This window comes from Oncorhynchus mykiss, chromosome 16, assembly GCF_057628025.1.
Source record: "Oncorhynchus mykiss isolate SJ-2025 chromosome 16, ASM5762802v1, whole genome shotgun sequence".
In the NCBI taxonomy this organism is placed as follows: Eukaryota; Metazoa; Chordata; class Actinopteri; order Salmoniformes; family Salmonidae; genus Oncorhynchus; species Oncorhynchus mykiss.
Window position 1 is genome coordinate 32,148,006 of NC_143037.1, and position 15,917 is coordinate 32,163,922.

A 15,917-nucleotide genomic window follows, 5' to 3' on the forward strand; every position below is an offset into this window, starting at 1 on the left:
CTGAAAATTGCGCTGAGCTATCCCTCTGCAGGGATCACCTCCATAAGAAGTTTTAACTAGCTAACGTTAACTGGCTGGCTCATTAGCTAACGTTACATGACGTGTGTGATCTTAAATGTTGTTCATTATTTACCTAGCTAGCTATATGTCTTATGTCTTAAGCTAAAGTGTACTGTTAGCTAGCTAGCTAACGTTAGATGGCTGGCTCCCTAGCGGACGTTATTATTTGTTTCCCAGATCTGTTTGCTTTTCTAGTTAGAGTCTAGTGTTTGGCATTGCTGGCACTTTGTTCATTGTTGGTAAACTAGCTAACGTTAGCTGGCTGGCTCTTTAGCTAACATTACATGACGTGTGTACAACACCCACTGAATATGGCTGGTGTCAGTAAACATCTGAAAAAAAGCGTAATGAAATTGTTGCCAGCAGAGCTGGTTAGGCTGTTTTCATGTTATTGAGAGGTAAACTAAGCATCAGCCAGAGCATCAAGTGTGCGCTCCGAGAGTGAAACCAGATGGGTGGGGCTAAAGCTTAAGAGGGTGTGATACCAAAACATTCAAAGGCGATTTTCTCAAAAGTGAGTTTATAAGTTGAGCAACTTTCAAATCACCATTACTTTCCCATTGTTCCTCTGAGTCTCTACTTTTATCCAATGTAAACAATCGAATTTCACATTTGAATCCAGGTGGTGAGTCACATTTTAGGAACTATTCTCACAGTAATCATTATTTTGCACATGAACTGCCGCCCGTTTGGAGTAAGAAATCATGAATGCATTTACTTTTAAATGTCTTCGTTCGCCGTGGATCACTGTTGGAACCAGCTCTCCTTAGGAAGGGTGTTGGGCCTTTCAGCGGCACGGTTGTAAGGCTCTGATTGTCCAAAAGGGGTCACCCCTCCCCAGTCTTCTACTTCTACTGTTGTTCACTCTGGAAGATGCTCGTTGGAAGATAGGCTAGCCAGCGATGTTGACGGTTCCCATTGGTGATACTAGTAGTAGAATACAGTGATTCGAGAAGAGTAGTAGAATAGGATGGTTTGAAGAGTAGTAGAATGGTCCTACTTAAATTCATTTTTCTAGATATTTAACTAAGGACAGCTAATCAGCCGTACTGTGATTGTCCGGGAGGCGAGCTTCTTGCGTCTTTCGGGGCTTGGATACCTACTGTGCAAATTTTATAGAAGACAAATGATCTCTTAAAATCACATTCTTATCTAAACAAAAATACTTAGAAAATGTTTCATATTTCATATACGAAGTATAGGATGGAGACTTTGTACATGTAGTGTATACTGTATATACAGTATTTCCTTTATAACCTTTAATGACATCACAAAATAACAACCTATATGACATTATTATTATTTAGATTACCACTGACCATTCCCCACGTTCTTATGTTAGAAATATTGTTCCAGTATTCGCTTTAGAATGTGTTAGAGTTTCGGGTAGACAAAGGAACATTCCTGCGTGGATTTGGAGAGGGATGTTCTCTGGATTTCCTCTCCTTTAATCTACAACAGGGCGGAAGGTGTCAACCCTCCACCAGCTCCCTCCTCTCCCCCTCTATGGGTGAGAGAGAGTCTGGTTACTGTCATCCATTGCACAGCTGATCTGACCCATTCGGATCCTCACAGGACAGTCATGACAGTCTCCCTCTGGTAGGTTCAATCTTGGAAGGATTCTGCAAGTTGAAATTAACACAAAAATGACAACAGGATGTCCTGGTTTGTGGATCATCGTGGTTTAACCTGGTAGGATTTCTGCAAGCTGCAGACCACCACAAGAATGGCCAGGGGATGTCCTGGTTGCGGATCGTCGTTCTGGACCCATCGTCCGGTTGTCCAGGCTGGTGGATCTAGGCAGTAACTTAGATAGATGTTAATAATGCAGAACACTCAAGCAATACATCATTACATTTCTTCTCCAAATGAGTGGCGTTGTGGCACTAACTAGTGGTTGTATGGGGAACTTGTTTGTGGCAGTATCACTTCCTAAGTGTCAAAGAAAATGAAACAAAAATGAATAAAAATACAGAGAAAATATATACAAAATATAGTTACTACACCCTAATTATCTAATTGGACCATATTCTATATACTTCCACGGTCTTTCTAAATTCCATTTTCATGGCATTTTATCTAATGTCACATCTACAGTACAGCGACTCTACTTAGTGGTGTGTTGCTGAGGGCACTATCGTAAATTGGTAACTACATGATAAGTCTACAGCTGTAAGGCATTAGCTTCGGACAGTCTACAGGGATGACCTATGGACCCGTGGGAAGAAATTGGTGATTCATGTAGCTGTGGAGTCAAAGGGGCGTCAGGGTAAATGTTCAATTTTACCAAGGCTGGTATTGTGCTCGTACCCTTAAGTGATCCTAATATAAATCCTCATTAAATGTTCCATTGTGCATGTGTAATTCTGCTTAGACAAGCGCACATGCTAAGGTAAAGAAAACCAAGTATCCTGGTAAGCTGCAACCTGTTCAGAATGAGTCTGACGTCATCAGATAATTTCCATGCCAATGACCAGTAAGTCAGTAAGAATTGGTGCCGACCTTAAAACCCGTTGTGACTAGGGGGCAGTATTTTCATTTTTGGAAAAATAATGTTCCCAAAGTAAATGGGATATTTTGTCAGGACAAGATGCCAGAATATGCATATAATTGACAGCTTAGGATAGAAAACACTCTAAAGTTTCCAAAACTGTAAAAATATTGTCTGTGAGCATAACAGAACTTATATTGCAGGCGAAAGCCTGAGAAAATCCAATCCGGAAGTGACTCATGTTTTGAATGCTCTGCGTTACGATGCGTCCCTATTGAGCAGTGAATGGGCTATCAACCAGATTCCCTTTTCTACGTATTCCCCAAGATGTCTACAGCATTGTGACATAGTGTCACGCCTTTATGTTGAAGAATACCCGTAAGCGGCTCCATTGCGCAAGTGGTCACCTGATGGCTCTCAGAGTGATTCTTGCGTAAAATACAGAGGTAGCCATTCTTCCTCTCGCTCCTACTGAAAAACCAATTGTCCCGGTGGATATATTATCGAATAGATATTTGAAAAAAACCTTGAGGATTGATTATAAACAACGTTTGCCATGTTTCTGTCGATATTATGGAGCCAATTTGGAATATTTTTCGGCGTTGTCGTGACCACAATTTCTGGTTGATTTCTCAGCCTAACGTGAAGAACAAACTGAGCTATTTCGCCTATAAAAATAATATTTTTAGAAAAAAGGAAAATTTGCTATCTAACTGGGAGTCTTGTGAGTGAAAACATCCGAAGCTCATCAAAGGTAAACGATTTAATTTGATTGCTTTTCTGATTTTCGGGACCAAGTTACCTGCTGCTAGCTGGACATAATGCTATGCTAGGCTATCGATATATTTACACAAATGCTTGTCTTGCTTAAGCTCTAAAGCATATTTTGAAAATCTGAGATGACAGGGTGATTAACAAAAGGTTAAGCTGTGTTTCAATATATTTCACTTGTGATTTTCATGAATAGGAATATTTTCTAGTAATATTTATGTCTGTTGCGTTATGCTAATTAGTGTCAGATGATGACAATGATCCCGTTCACGGGATTGGAGTTACAACAAGTTAAGCCAAATGCCAAGGGGACCTGTAGTGGTTTTACTACAAGTCAATGTGTCTTACACCATTCTAGTGGCGATAGGTATGAAGGAGTCTATTTCATAGCTATGTTATCCACTAAGTGATCATGGTGATCATGACTTCAATAACTTGTGTTAAGAGTGTTTTGGAGATTCACTTCCACGTGTTGTAATCTGAGTGACTACTACATCCTCTGTCGCTGTTATCAAGGGCAATTTTAATTGTTAGGTCTCTAACCTTCTTACTGATTGTGGCTGGACTGATTGTTGCTGGCATTGGTACTGGTTCCCAAGGGGACCAGCTATCCTACCGATTTATTCCGAAATGTTATCCTACCGGAACACATGATTAGAGCAATTTACTAGTTGCATTGTAGTTGAGACTGCACATGGCAAGGAATGATTACTGTTACAATTTTTGGGGGGAGAGATGGAAAGTCCACTGGACTTCTTTTACGACCAGTGTGGGACACCACAGTGATATCTCAGATATATTCTAAGGTTATCCCCATCGAGGGGCTTGTCCACTCCTCTCTGTTATCATGGGGAAGTTTACAACTTGATTTGTTTCCTGATCGGGCGGCTACGTACATTGTTACATGTAGTCTCGACCCCCCCACTGGCCTCGATGAGGCTCATCATGGGTCTGGGCTAGTATTTCTCCCCTTTGTGTTTCGGGACCTCCCCACCAGTGATTGTTGTTGGTTGTACGAGTTGCCAGCAGCTGCGTTGTTAGTAGATTAGCTATAACCTTTCAACCAAATCTCCTGGTGTTTGTGCTTCAAAAAGCTCAGTGACTGTCATGGCCTGCCATTGACCACAGCGTCCTTGTGTGGCAAGCATTCCAGTACCTGCAAACTGAGACGAGGATATCTTTCTGCGATATCACACAGTGTTTCACCAGTGTGAGTCATCCGGTCAGTGGCGTGACTGATGCCGTTAGTTTCACTGTAAGGAGTTTCAGTCCCCCTTAAAGCGGAAAATGTATCATCGGAAGCAGAGACCAGTCTGAACATTGATACATTATTTCCTGAGACTGCCGTGGTGCTTGCGGAAGTGTCTGAAGAACAAGAAGTTAATCTTAGCTACAGTATCGCATGACTCCAAGGAGGAGGGAAGTTGCTCACTCACGGAGACTACTTGCTCGAAGTCATGAGAAGAATAGTCAATCAAATTTGAATGTGACAAGATATCGTAATATCTGCTTGAATCAGATTCTGCAAAGAGGTTTCGAAACGTCTTTTTCCCAAGGGGTCCTTTCGACAGATACTCCTTGTGGATGACTTTGTTTCACCCAGCAAATTACTTGTGACTATACTTAGAGAGATAAAATGATCCATCAAGTCTGCTCCGAGTAGCAGGTGTTCAGTTTCGAGGCTGGTAACATACACAGGGTGAACAAGCGATACGTTTTTAGAAGTGATGATTCAGCATGAGTCGCATTGGGAGAGTTAAAGTTTAGTGTTGCATCGTTTTGTTTTTAACCAACGTTTAGCTGGATGCAAAGCCCTTTTGAGGTCATTGAACAATGTTTGAGAGATGAGCGATATTGTCAAGCCTGAATCAATTAGAGCATCATGGATTAAGCAGTCCTCCAGGACTGGTCAATGATTTGATTATCATTGAAACCTTTGTTAGCCTTGTTACACTTTGTGTGGGTTGGGTGCAGGAACATAGTGATCAGCTTGATTGTTGCGGTACCTGTGTGGTTGGCCACGTTCTTTATAGTTATTTTGACAGCATGGCTATTGGTATCGTGGTTTCGTGGTAGAGACCGTTGTTGTGTGACATCTCTCAACACTCCTATTGTAACGATTCTCGTTGGTGGAAGGAGAGGAAGACCAAAATGCAGCGTGGTAAGTGTTCGTCATATTTTAATTAAAAAACTGAACACTACACAAAATAACAACGAAGAGAAAACGAAACAGTTCTGCCAGGCGAACAGACACTAAACAGAAATGAAACACCCACAACCAAAATGGGGAAAACAGGCTACCTAAGTATGATTCTCAATCAGAGACAGCAAACAACACCTGCCTCTGATTGAGAACTACTAGGCCAAACACATAGAAATATAACAACATAGAAAAAAGAACCTAGGCTACCCACCCCAACTCACGCCCTGACCAACCTAACACAAAGACATAAAAAGGGAACAAAGGTCAGAACGTGACAGTACCCCCCAAAGGTGCGGACTCCGGCCGCAAAACCTGAACCTATAGGGGAGGGTCTGGGTGGGCGTCTGTCCGCCCACCCAATTTTGTTCACCTGGGTTCTCTCATCGTTCATTTGGTCAGCGACTTCAATGAGTTCAGCGGTTTAGTCATCCAACTTGGTTATTGTGTTCATAAGCTGATCGTCTTTGGTCTGCAGCATTTGGACTAGAACATTATTGCTTTGAATGTTGTTTATCAAAACTGCATGCATTCTATCAAGTTGCATGCCCCTGTTCATAGATAACTCAACAGATTTATTTAGTTTGAGGATTGTGTTCCTGCAGAAGATGATTTTGTTGAAGAGTTTGTGCTCGTTCGTCATCATAAGGTTTTGCTATTTCTTTTAAATGTTCCGTTTTCAAACACAGTTCCTTGGATAGCGGTATTTTCCCCTTTACTGCGATTGTCATTAGTTTCCTGGTTCTCTCCACCTGTCCCTTCATGTCAACCGTGTTTTGCTCATGCTTCTGCTGTGGTACTGGAACAATGTTCATCTCTGCTGGCGGCCATGTATCAGGGCTGAACTGGAGAGAACCTTTACAAGGCTTGCGCCCCGCCTCCCACCGGGGTCCATCCGTTAGCGCTCATGGAGCTCACCCACCCCCTTCATGGAAGTAAATCGCTACCAAGAAAGCCACCTTCATAAAGAGGTGTTTCACGGAGGCAGACTACAACGTTTCGAAAGGCAGCTTTGCCAAAGCTGAAAAGACCACATTCAAATCCTAGCTCGCCATTGACCAGGTCCTAGCTGGTCGCAGGCGACGAACCCCCTTCATAAACCTGGAGACCAAGGGATGGCGCCCCACTGGCATGTCCATCCACCCCACATGGCAAGCAGATATAGCAGCCAAATACCCTCAGTGTGGAGGCTGCTAAGCCTTCATCCAAGCGAGACTGCAGGTATTGGAGGACATACTGTACCCCACATGACTCAGGCACCACCTCAATACCAGTGCACCAAGAGCAGAACAATCACCAGCTCAACTGATATGCCGCGGTTGTATCCGGTGCCCTTGCACTCTGAATGGAGTTCATTACACCCTCCTGTAGTCCTAACATGGACCATTGGCACCGTTCTGTGGCCAAGCCCACCGACTGAGACAGCAGGTCCGGTCTCAGGGAAAGTAGCCAAGGTGTCCCAGATAACAGGGACAGGAGAAGGCTGAACCAGGCTTGTCTGGGCCAGTATGGGGCCACCAGAAGCAGACGATGCTCTGCCATGCTGGTCCTGTCCAGCACAGCCTGGAACAGGGGAAAAAGGGGGGAATGCGTAAAGCTCCAGCCTGCGCCAATCGTGAGCCAGAGCATCCAAGCCCAGAGGCCCAGGTGGCTCCGACATGGAGTACCTCAGGGGGAAGTGCGCATTGTCCAGGGAGGCAAACAGGTCCACCTGCGCCCTCCTGAACTTGCTGCATCACCTGGGGATGACGGCTCCAGTCCCAAGGTGGCGGACCCTCCCTTGGGAGCATATCCGCTGCCACATTCAGGATGCCAGGTACGTGTGCTGCGCGTAGAGATGCTAGACATCTCTGAGCCCAGAGAAGGAGCTCACATGCCATAAGATGTAGGCGGTGGGACTTTAGTCCACCCTGATGGTTGATGTAAGCCAATACTATGGTGTTGTCTGTTCTCATCAGGACATCCCCAGGACATCACCAGGACATCTTCCCTTCAGATGTGGAAGGAAAGACTGCAGGGCCAGCAATACAGCTCGGAGCACTCGTGTATTGATGTGCCTGCCGCTCCAAGGGGGTAGCCAACATCCGCTGACCGACCTGCCCTTGGTCACACACCCCTAGCCGATTTGGGTGACGTCTGTGCTGACCAGCTCCCGGCAGCACATCCTCAGCATCTCCACCCCACCTGAGAGAAAGGGGTCACAGCGCCACCTCAACAATACCATGAGGCACTGTGTGGTCATCCGCAGCTGGCGGTGACAGTGGCGCTTCGGGTGCAGCCAGTGGGAGTTGAGCCACAGTTGAAGAGGCCGGAGATGGAGCAGGCCCAGGGGAATCAACAATGAGGCCTCTGTCAGCAAGCCCAACGGGCATTGGCAGGTTAGGGCGGATACCACCCGCCCCTGTCAAAAGTGATCGAGGCAAGGTGAGATTGCCTGTACCCTTCTGGTGGACAGGCGTGCTCTCATGAGGACTGAGTCCAGCTCCATGCCAATGAAGGCCACCCTCTGGGTGGGCGTCAGACGACAGTTCTTGTCGGTTACAGTAATACCCAGCCCGCCGATGTGGGTCAGGAGCATGTCTCTGTCTGATAAGAACTGTGTCCTGGTCAGGGCACAAATCAGTCATTCATCCAGGTAATTGAGAATCAACACTTATTGAAAGTGCGGGGTGCCAAGAACCGTCCCTTCGAAAGCGAATCGGAGGTACTGCCACTGAGCTGGGTGAACAGGAACATGGAAGTATGCAACCCTCAGGTACAGCGTCACAAACCACTGGTCCCTGGACACGGCCTGCAACACACGGCTGGGGACAGTATGTGGAACCTCAGTAACTTCAAGTACCCATTGAGGTTCAGAATCGGTCTAAATCCTCTGTCTCTTTTTGGGACCACAAAATAAGTGGTCAGAGTGGGGTGTTCTCTCATTATGTGTCTGGAAGTAGATAGCAAGCCAGCTAATGTTAGCCAGTTAGTTTGGGTGCTTCACTACTGTGAGGTCAGAACGTTCTGATCAACCCTACTCATCGGTCATAGCGTCCAGTGTGCGCTCTGAATGCTCCGAGAGCGAAACGCTCTGAAGAATGGACAATCTGACAGCACAGTTGCAGTCACCAAAGCTCTGGATAACATAACAGCCTAACCAGCTCTGCTAGGGCGAGTAATGTTGAGTGAGCTGTTCTCTCATTTGTGTCTGGAAGTAATTAGCAAGTTAGCTTGGGTGCTTGATTGCTGTTGATAGTACAGAAAGCTTGGATCAACCCTTAAAGAGATGGGTGGGGCTAAAGCTTAAGAGGTTGTGAACGATGCCGAAGGGGTGTTGACAAAGAAGGGCTCTCCAGTAGTAGTTCCAAAACATTCAAAGGACATTTTCTCAAAAGTGAGTTTACAAGTTTATCAACTTTCAAAGCAAAATTACTTTCCCATTGTTCCTCAACTGTAGTGTATGATATACCATTTTGTCTCTACTTTTGGACATTTTCTCAAAAGTGAGTTTACAAGTTTATCAACTTTCAAAGCAAAATTACTTTCCCATTGTTCCTCAACTGTAGTGTATGATATACCATTTTGTCTCTACTTTTATCCAATGTAAAAAACGCAATTTCAAATGTTGCTACATAAGCCCGATTTGAGCCTATCGTTCACATTTGTGAATCACAAAAGACAAAAGACATTGGTTTGATTCATTCTGAAAAGTGACACATTCAGTTATTCAAGGGAAAGGGGATACCTAGTCAGTTGCACAACTGAATGCATTCAACCGAAATGTGTCTTCCACATTTAACCCAAGAGGTGCGTGGGATGCCAACCTGTTAAGGATATGGCAGACATATGCCCCCTTTGGAGAGATTGGGTACCCCTAGTAAACTGAAAAAAAAATCTGTCAAAAATTGCTAATATATGCATATAATAATTATTATTGGATAGAAAACACTCTAAAGCTTCTAAAACCGTTGGAATTATGTCTGTAAGTATAGCAGAACTCACAGGGCAGGCATTCTTCCAAACTAGTTTTTGTGGTCATGAAAGTTGGAGCAACTTTGACGTCATCGCCCCCACCCTTCCCAACCAGTTATGATTCTGGGGAGACTTTCTATGTCTTCCGCTAGATGTCCTCATTCAGTAGAGCTAAATCGTTCAAATCCCGCGAGAATTGACCCTATGGGAGTGAAATTAGTGCGTGCCACGAGAAAATAGGTTGTGCGTTGTGGCGCGAATTGGTCCCAGCCATTCCTTTGTTCCAGCACTCAAGAGAAGGGCAGACGATGGCCGATTGAATTGAAGTTTGTTTTGTGTGTCTAAAACATCATAAAGCTTGCTTCTGCACTTAGTTTGACCTGTTTAGTCGACATATAATATGTCATTTTGAAGTTTTGATGCGCAACTTTTCCGGACCAGAGGACATTTTGGGTGCATTTCAGCTGATGTTATTAGCAGTAGCTAATACAAAGACGCAAGACTTGAAACCAAACGATGTATTGGGTAAGTATGAAGCCTTCCAGAACATTCTGAACGAAGACCATCGAAGGTAAGGGAATATTTATGCTGAAATCTGTGTTTCTGTTGACTCCAAAATTACGGAGAAATGTAGCTTGTATCTGAGCGCCGTCTCAGCATATTGAATAGTGTGCGATTTCTGTAACGTTAAAAATAAATCTAACAAAGCGTTGCATAAAGAAGCAGTGTATCTTTCTAACTATATGTAGAACATGTATATTTAGTCAAAGTTTATGATGTCTATTTACGTTATCTTGCCGCGCTACCTAGATTTCCTGCGGACATTTTTGAGTAATTTCTGAACGTGAACTCAATGTAAATGGACATTTATGGATATAAATGGCATATTATTGAGAAAAAAAAATGTACTGTGTAACATGTCCTATTACTGTCATCTGATGAAGATTTTCAAAAGGTTAGTGAACGATTTATTTTTTAATCCTGCGTTTGTTGATTGCATGTTTTGGCTATTCAAATGAGCTGTGTCTGGTGGTGGTTTGACATATATATGTGCTATGTTTTCGCCGTAAAACATTTTAGAAATCTGACTTGCTGGCTAGATGAACAAGGTGTTTATCTTTCATTTGAGCTATTGGACTTGTTAATGTGTGGAGGTTAAATATTTCTAAGAATATTTTTGCGTTCCATGCGCCACCGTTCCATCTGAACGTGGGAGGGTAGAGTCCCAAATGGGAACCAATATCTTAGAAAGGTTAAACGACATCATCGGCACCCGGGGAGCAATTGTTGTTGGGGGTTAACTGCCTTGCTCGAGGGCAGAATGGCAGATGTGTTGTTATTAAGCCTAATGACTGTCAATACTGATAGTGGCTAATATTTAACACAATAGAAATAGGAAACAGAGAAAGTTGGGGTAGCCTATAATTAAGATATTCAAGAGGGCCCATCCCTGCAAGTTAAAAGGCTGTACAATTAAAATTCTGCATAATGCATTTCATACTCTTTAATGTGACAAAGTTGATATATCGATATGCTTAATTTTGTTGCCATATGACTGGTTTCACAATTGTCTCCAGTGATTATAAGATAAAATTTATCTAAAACAAGTAGCATTAATATTTACAATCCCCTTATCCAAACGGATTACTAATTTACCTAGCTCTTTTCAATAGCTCTCATGAAATTGTAAATTACACTGCATGGAGAATTATGTTATTTCAATCGGAAAATATTAAGTAGATACTTTTTCCTCTTGCGTAAAGGTGGCTGAATTATTAGGACATTAAGTCGATGTGAGAATATGGCATATCTATAGACACCTCTGCCACACCTACATTAGATATTAACCCAAAAAGAAAAGCAGGTGAATAGTGTGCTATTCTCATGCCTAAGTTCAAGGTCAGAATACGTGTTGAGAGAAAATCGCTTAAAAAGGGAATCATCCCCTTTGAGTATCATAAGGAGCAGAGTCAGCATTCTTGGGCATTCTGGATAGAACTAGGAGTTGGAGGTGCGTTACAGATCAAAATTGGTTTGGCGTTCGTACCGTTGTGGTCGTGACCTGGGCACAATGCCAGGTGGAGACAGTCCTTGAACGCCCCCACACAAAACGAGAACAGAGGGGTCATGCTGTCCGCCCCCAGGAAAGACACTAGGCCCGCTGGGAAACTACACAGGACCCCAATACGGCTTAAGTGTTTCGTGACAGGCAGCTGGTGGGGCACCCCACCATGCCAGGCTGTGTACTCCCCGTCAAAGAATTCCATGGCCCAGGAGTCAGAGCCGCGACCCAGCCAGCAGTCCTCGGCCCGTCCCTTGCGGGAGATGGTGGGGTAGGTGAGGCCCAGCTCCCAGTAAGTCTTCCCAGCCACATCTATCTCCCAGTAGTGACGCCCGGAGCTGAAGCCCTGCAGGCTGATCACGTTGAGGGTGGTGTCAAAGCGTCCTGGGAGCTCTGGTAGTTCCTGCCAGGTGTCTGTGTAGGTGACACTGTCACCGTGCAGGGAAATTACCAGCTTGGGGTGTGCTGTCTCTGGGTCCAGGGACACCTCTGTAGAATCTGTTGACAGAGGTGTAATTTTCCCATGAGAAAATACTATATTTAAAATACTATATTATAATTGGCTGGATGTTTCAAGGCATAACCACTTTCAAGGCATAAGTTTTAATAACATGCAGCATGTTTTTAAGTACAAAAACATGCTGTATGTTATAACGGCTTACCTTCACTTATAAATTATAGATGTAAGAAATGTATCCATAATGAAATACACTTTTTGAATTGTTTTATAATTTATACAGTATTCAGATAGACCACTAGGTGTAGAGGATCCATGGTACAAAAAATCCTGCCTATCTCTCCACTTCCAGTTGTACTTAGCTATGTTTCCATTAACCTGTCCAGTAACTTTTTTTTTTGACATTTAGAAAGATTGCATTGAAAATAGATGCAACAATTGCCTGCTACGGTGCATTTCCATTGAACTATCTTGTGTCAATAAAAACAGCTGGATGTAATGATGTCACCCCCCCCCCCCCCCCCCCCCCACGAAAGCCACATTTGACATATTCTAATAATTCTCATGTGCCAACGTATCGTCACGGTCCGTGCCATGGTGAAACTTGCACTCCTGTAGATCTGAAATAATTGGATCATGAAACTTGCTTCCAACAAGAAAAGCAAGAAGAAGTAATTCAGATATTATTGAAAGTCAGGACAATCCTTGTCCTGCAAAGAAACATATATTTTTTAATAGTTTACAGCAGTATACATTTAGAATGACATGTGGAGTGGATCTTTATAATTACATGATGGTATCATGTATTCCGAATACCTTAAAAATTATTTGGCAATCATCATTTATTTGAAAAACTGTTTCAATCATTATTTGTCGCAATAAAGAAACTTAGACAAAATAAAAATCCCCCCTGTCGAATGGATACAAATGTTGTATCTTTAGAAAATGTCTCCTATATCTGCCGTTTACATTACACATGTTGCAAAGATTTGTTTTGCGACATTGCTTTTGTTGAAAAAACCTGTGTCAATGGAAACCTGCCTAGTGACATCATAGCATTTTGAGATTTAAATCATAAAATTGAAAAGATGTCATGGAATACTAAGGGTACTCACAGCTCTTGATGAGTCTCTTGGTAATGGGGGTCTGGGAGTGGATGAGTAGCAGCATATTGTTGGTGAGGGTGAGAATTTGGTCAGCTTTAGGCTCATCCAGGTTCACTTTGCTTGGGTCTGTCCTGCTCAGCAGATCCATCACTCTGGGTGAGAGAGAGGACAATTACCAACATTTAAAGCCTGGTTTCATAGACTAAATGTAACATAGTAAATGTAAATCAAATCAATCAAATGAGTATGATATGTTACGTTTGGTATGGTTAAATAAGACAGATGGTTACTTAAGGCAAAAACAAAAGTAGGGTGGATGGGTTGGCGTATAATGCAAACATCTAGCAACTGAAAGGTTGAGAGTTTGAAATCTCATCACAGACAGTTTTAGCATTTTAACTAATTAGCAACTTGTCAACTACTTCCTACTTTTTAGCTACTTTGCATGTTAGCTAACCCATCTCTTAACCCTAAACTTAACCCTTTTAGCTAACCCTTCCACTAACCTTAACCCTTTCACATAACTCCTAAACTTAACCCTAACCCCTAGCCTAGCTAAATTGAACTAGCTAGCTAACGTTAGCCACCTAGCTAGAATTCGTAACATATCATACATTTTGAAAATTTGTAATATATAACACAATTGTAATTCGTAACATGTCATACGAAATAGATAATGGACATCCACAAATTAATACATACCACGCCATTCGAAACATATCATACTAAATTGAATGTTCCGGATATACATACAGAATAATATGAAATGCTCTGAGACCAGGTTGCCATTTACTGCAGTGGCTCTCACATGAACAGTAGGCAGGTTTCCATTGACCCAAAAAGACATGTGTAATGGAAACGGCAGATATAGGATAAATGTTCTAAAGATTGATAACATTTGTATCTGTTCAACAGGGATGGATTTTTCTTTAGTAGAACTTTATTGCGACAAATGATGGCAACTGTGTTTTTCGAATAACTGATGATTGCCGAATGAATCATTTTGAAGGTATACGTAATTATAAAGCGCCACTTCACATTTACTAAATGTCTACTGCTGTAATGGCTTTCCTCCTCTTCGTCTGAAAAGGAGAGGCGAGAAGGATCGGAAGCCCAATATGCGGCGTGGTAAGTGTCCATGGTATTTATTTAAACACTTAAACTGAATACTCCATGCAAAAACAATAAACTCTACACTCCATGCAAAAACAATAAACTCTACACTCCATACAAAAACATTAAACGTAACGTGAATAACCGACGTGTGGTGTAAAACACAGACACGGAAACAATCACCCACAAAACAACAGTGAAACCCAGGCTACCTAAGTATGATTCTCAATCAGAGACAACTAACGACACCTGCCTCTGATTGAGAACCATACTAGGCCGAACACAGAAAAACAACCTAGACACACAAAACATAGAATGCCCACCCAACTCGAGTCCTGACCAACTAAAACAAACAATTAACACAAATACTAGGGTCAGAACGTGACAACTGCATGCAAAATCACATTTTATTCAAGTATATAAATAATGTTTCTTTGCAAGAAAAGGATTGTCCTGACTTTCAAAATTCCTGAAATTCTTGAAGGTATATTTGTAAATTATTGCATTCTGTCCATGCTGGCTTTCGCAGGCTACTTGAGACATGAAACAGATAGGTGGGAGGGCATACAGGCTGTCGCCAATTTATTAATGCGCAATTTGCCTAAATTGGTAATGGAAATATTTCAACCACTACATTTTTATTTGACAGGCTTTTGCAGAAAAGTGTTTTTGGTGGTGTAACTTCACTACATCCAACTGTTTTTATTGACACAGCTGGAAACGCATCCATTTTCTATGCAAACTTTCTACGTGTCGACAGAAAATCGCCGGACAAGTTAATGGAAACATAGCTATTGACAGTTTATGATCAATAATGATGATTGTAAACATCTTTGTCAATAAAATTATTTATATAAAATATATGTGCATGCAGTATTAGAAACAACAAATGTATTTGGATCAAATTACATACCTGCCTTCTATCTCTGTGTCCTAGAGTCGATGTGGAGGAAATAAAGAGTGATAGTGAAAACAACAGCATCAATATCAATTAAATTTGTTTATGTTGAATAGAACTGAAGAGCCAAATCACCATTGTATCAGGCAGAATAATGTCCTTCTGGGCCAGCTCAGTGGTGAGCCTGGCCAGATCCTGCTCTATCTCCTGGATGATGATACAATTATTTTCCATCAGGTCCTCCAGGGCTGTGACTGCAGCTCTCTCCTCCATCTCCAGCTGGGTCAGAGTTATCCTGAGGTCCTCATTCAGAACCCTCTGGATGTCCTCATACTTCTTCTTTATACTCGCCTTCATCGCTGAGGACTTTTTCTGGTTGTGGGACACAGAACCAGTCAATGTGAAAGTCATTGCAACATTTCACATCTTAGAGTTTATATGTTACCATGTTGTGCATGTTTTTCACCACAAATAGATGCCATAGAAATATAAATGTCAGATGTGACCATAGAAATATAATTACTAGAAGGGCCAAAGCCCCTCAGACAACTTCAATTTGACTGGAACACTCATGTGTGCATTCAATATGTCTGACATGTTATTGTGATGCTTGTGACCTCTGTTCACACAGATGAAGCCCTGTGCTGTTTACTTACAATGATTTCAGTTTGCTTTGCACTTAGTTTCTTCATTCGGAGCTTCACAGCCTCTCTTTGCCTCTTCAGACATTCCTGGTGCTTCAACTGCATCTCCTGAGGAGTGAAAAAAAAGTGGCACACATCTGATCCTGAGTCTTCATCTTCAA

The 15,917-nt window shown here is 42.5% G+C and overlaps 1 protein-coding gene across 1 annotated transcript; it reads right to left on the minus strand.

Annotated features, from left to right (window-relative positions):
• Positions 1–11,317: 11,317 nt before the first annotated feature.
• On the minus strand, positions 11,318–15,917 carry LOC110491810 (putative E3 ubiquitin-protein ligase TRIML1). The gene is made up of 5 exons (XM_021565590.3): positions 15,769–15,917; positions 15,248–15,484; positions 15,128–15,147; positions 13,111–13,253; positions 11,318–12,036 (listed from the first exon to the last, which is right to left on the minus strand). Exons 1-5 carry the CDS (start codon positions 15,859–15,861, stop codon positions 11,447–11,449), a joined length of 1,083 nt encoding a protein of 360 aa, XP_021421265.3. The 5' UTR covers positions 15,862–15,917; the 3' UTR covers positions 11,318–11,446.

Excerpts from the sequence above, each read along its gene's own strand:
- LOC110491810 (XM_021565590.3), bottom strand. The coding sequence starts at position 15,861 with ATGCAGTTGAAGCACCAGGAATGTCTGAAGAGGCAAAGAGAGGCTGTG. Across the intron at positions 15,485-15,768 it reads CAAAGCAAACTGAAATCATT|AAAAAGTCCTCAGCGATGAA; the intron begins GTAAGTAAACAG and ends TCCCACAACCAG. Across the intron at positions 13,254-15,127 it reads GACACAGAGATAGAAGGCAG|AGTGATGGATCTGCTGAGCA; the intron begins GTATGTAATTTG and ends TCTCTCACCCAG.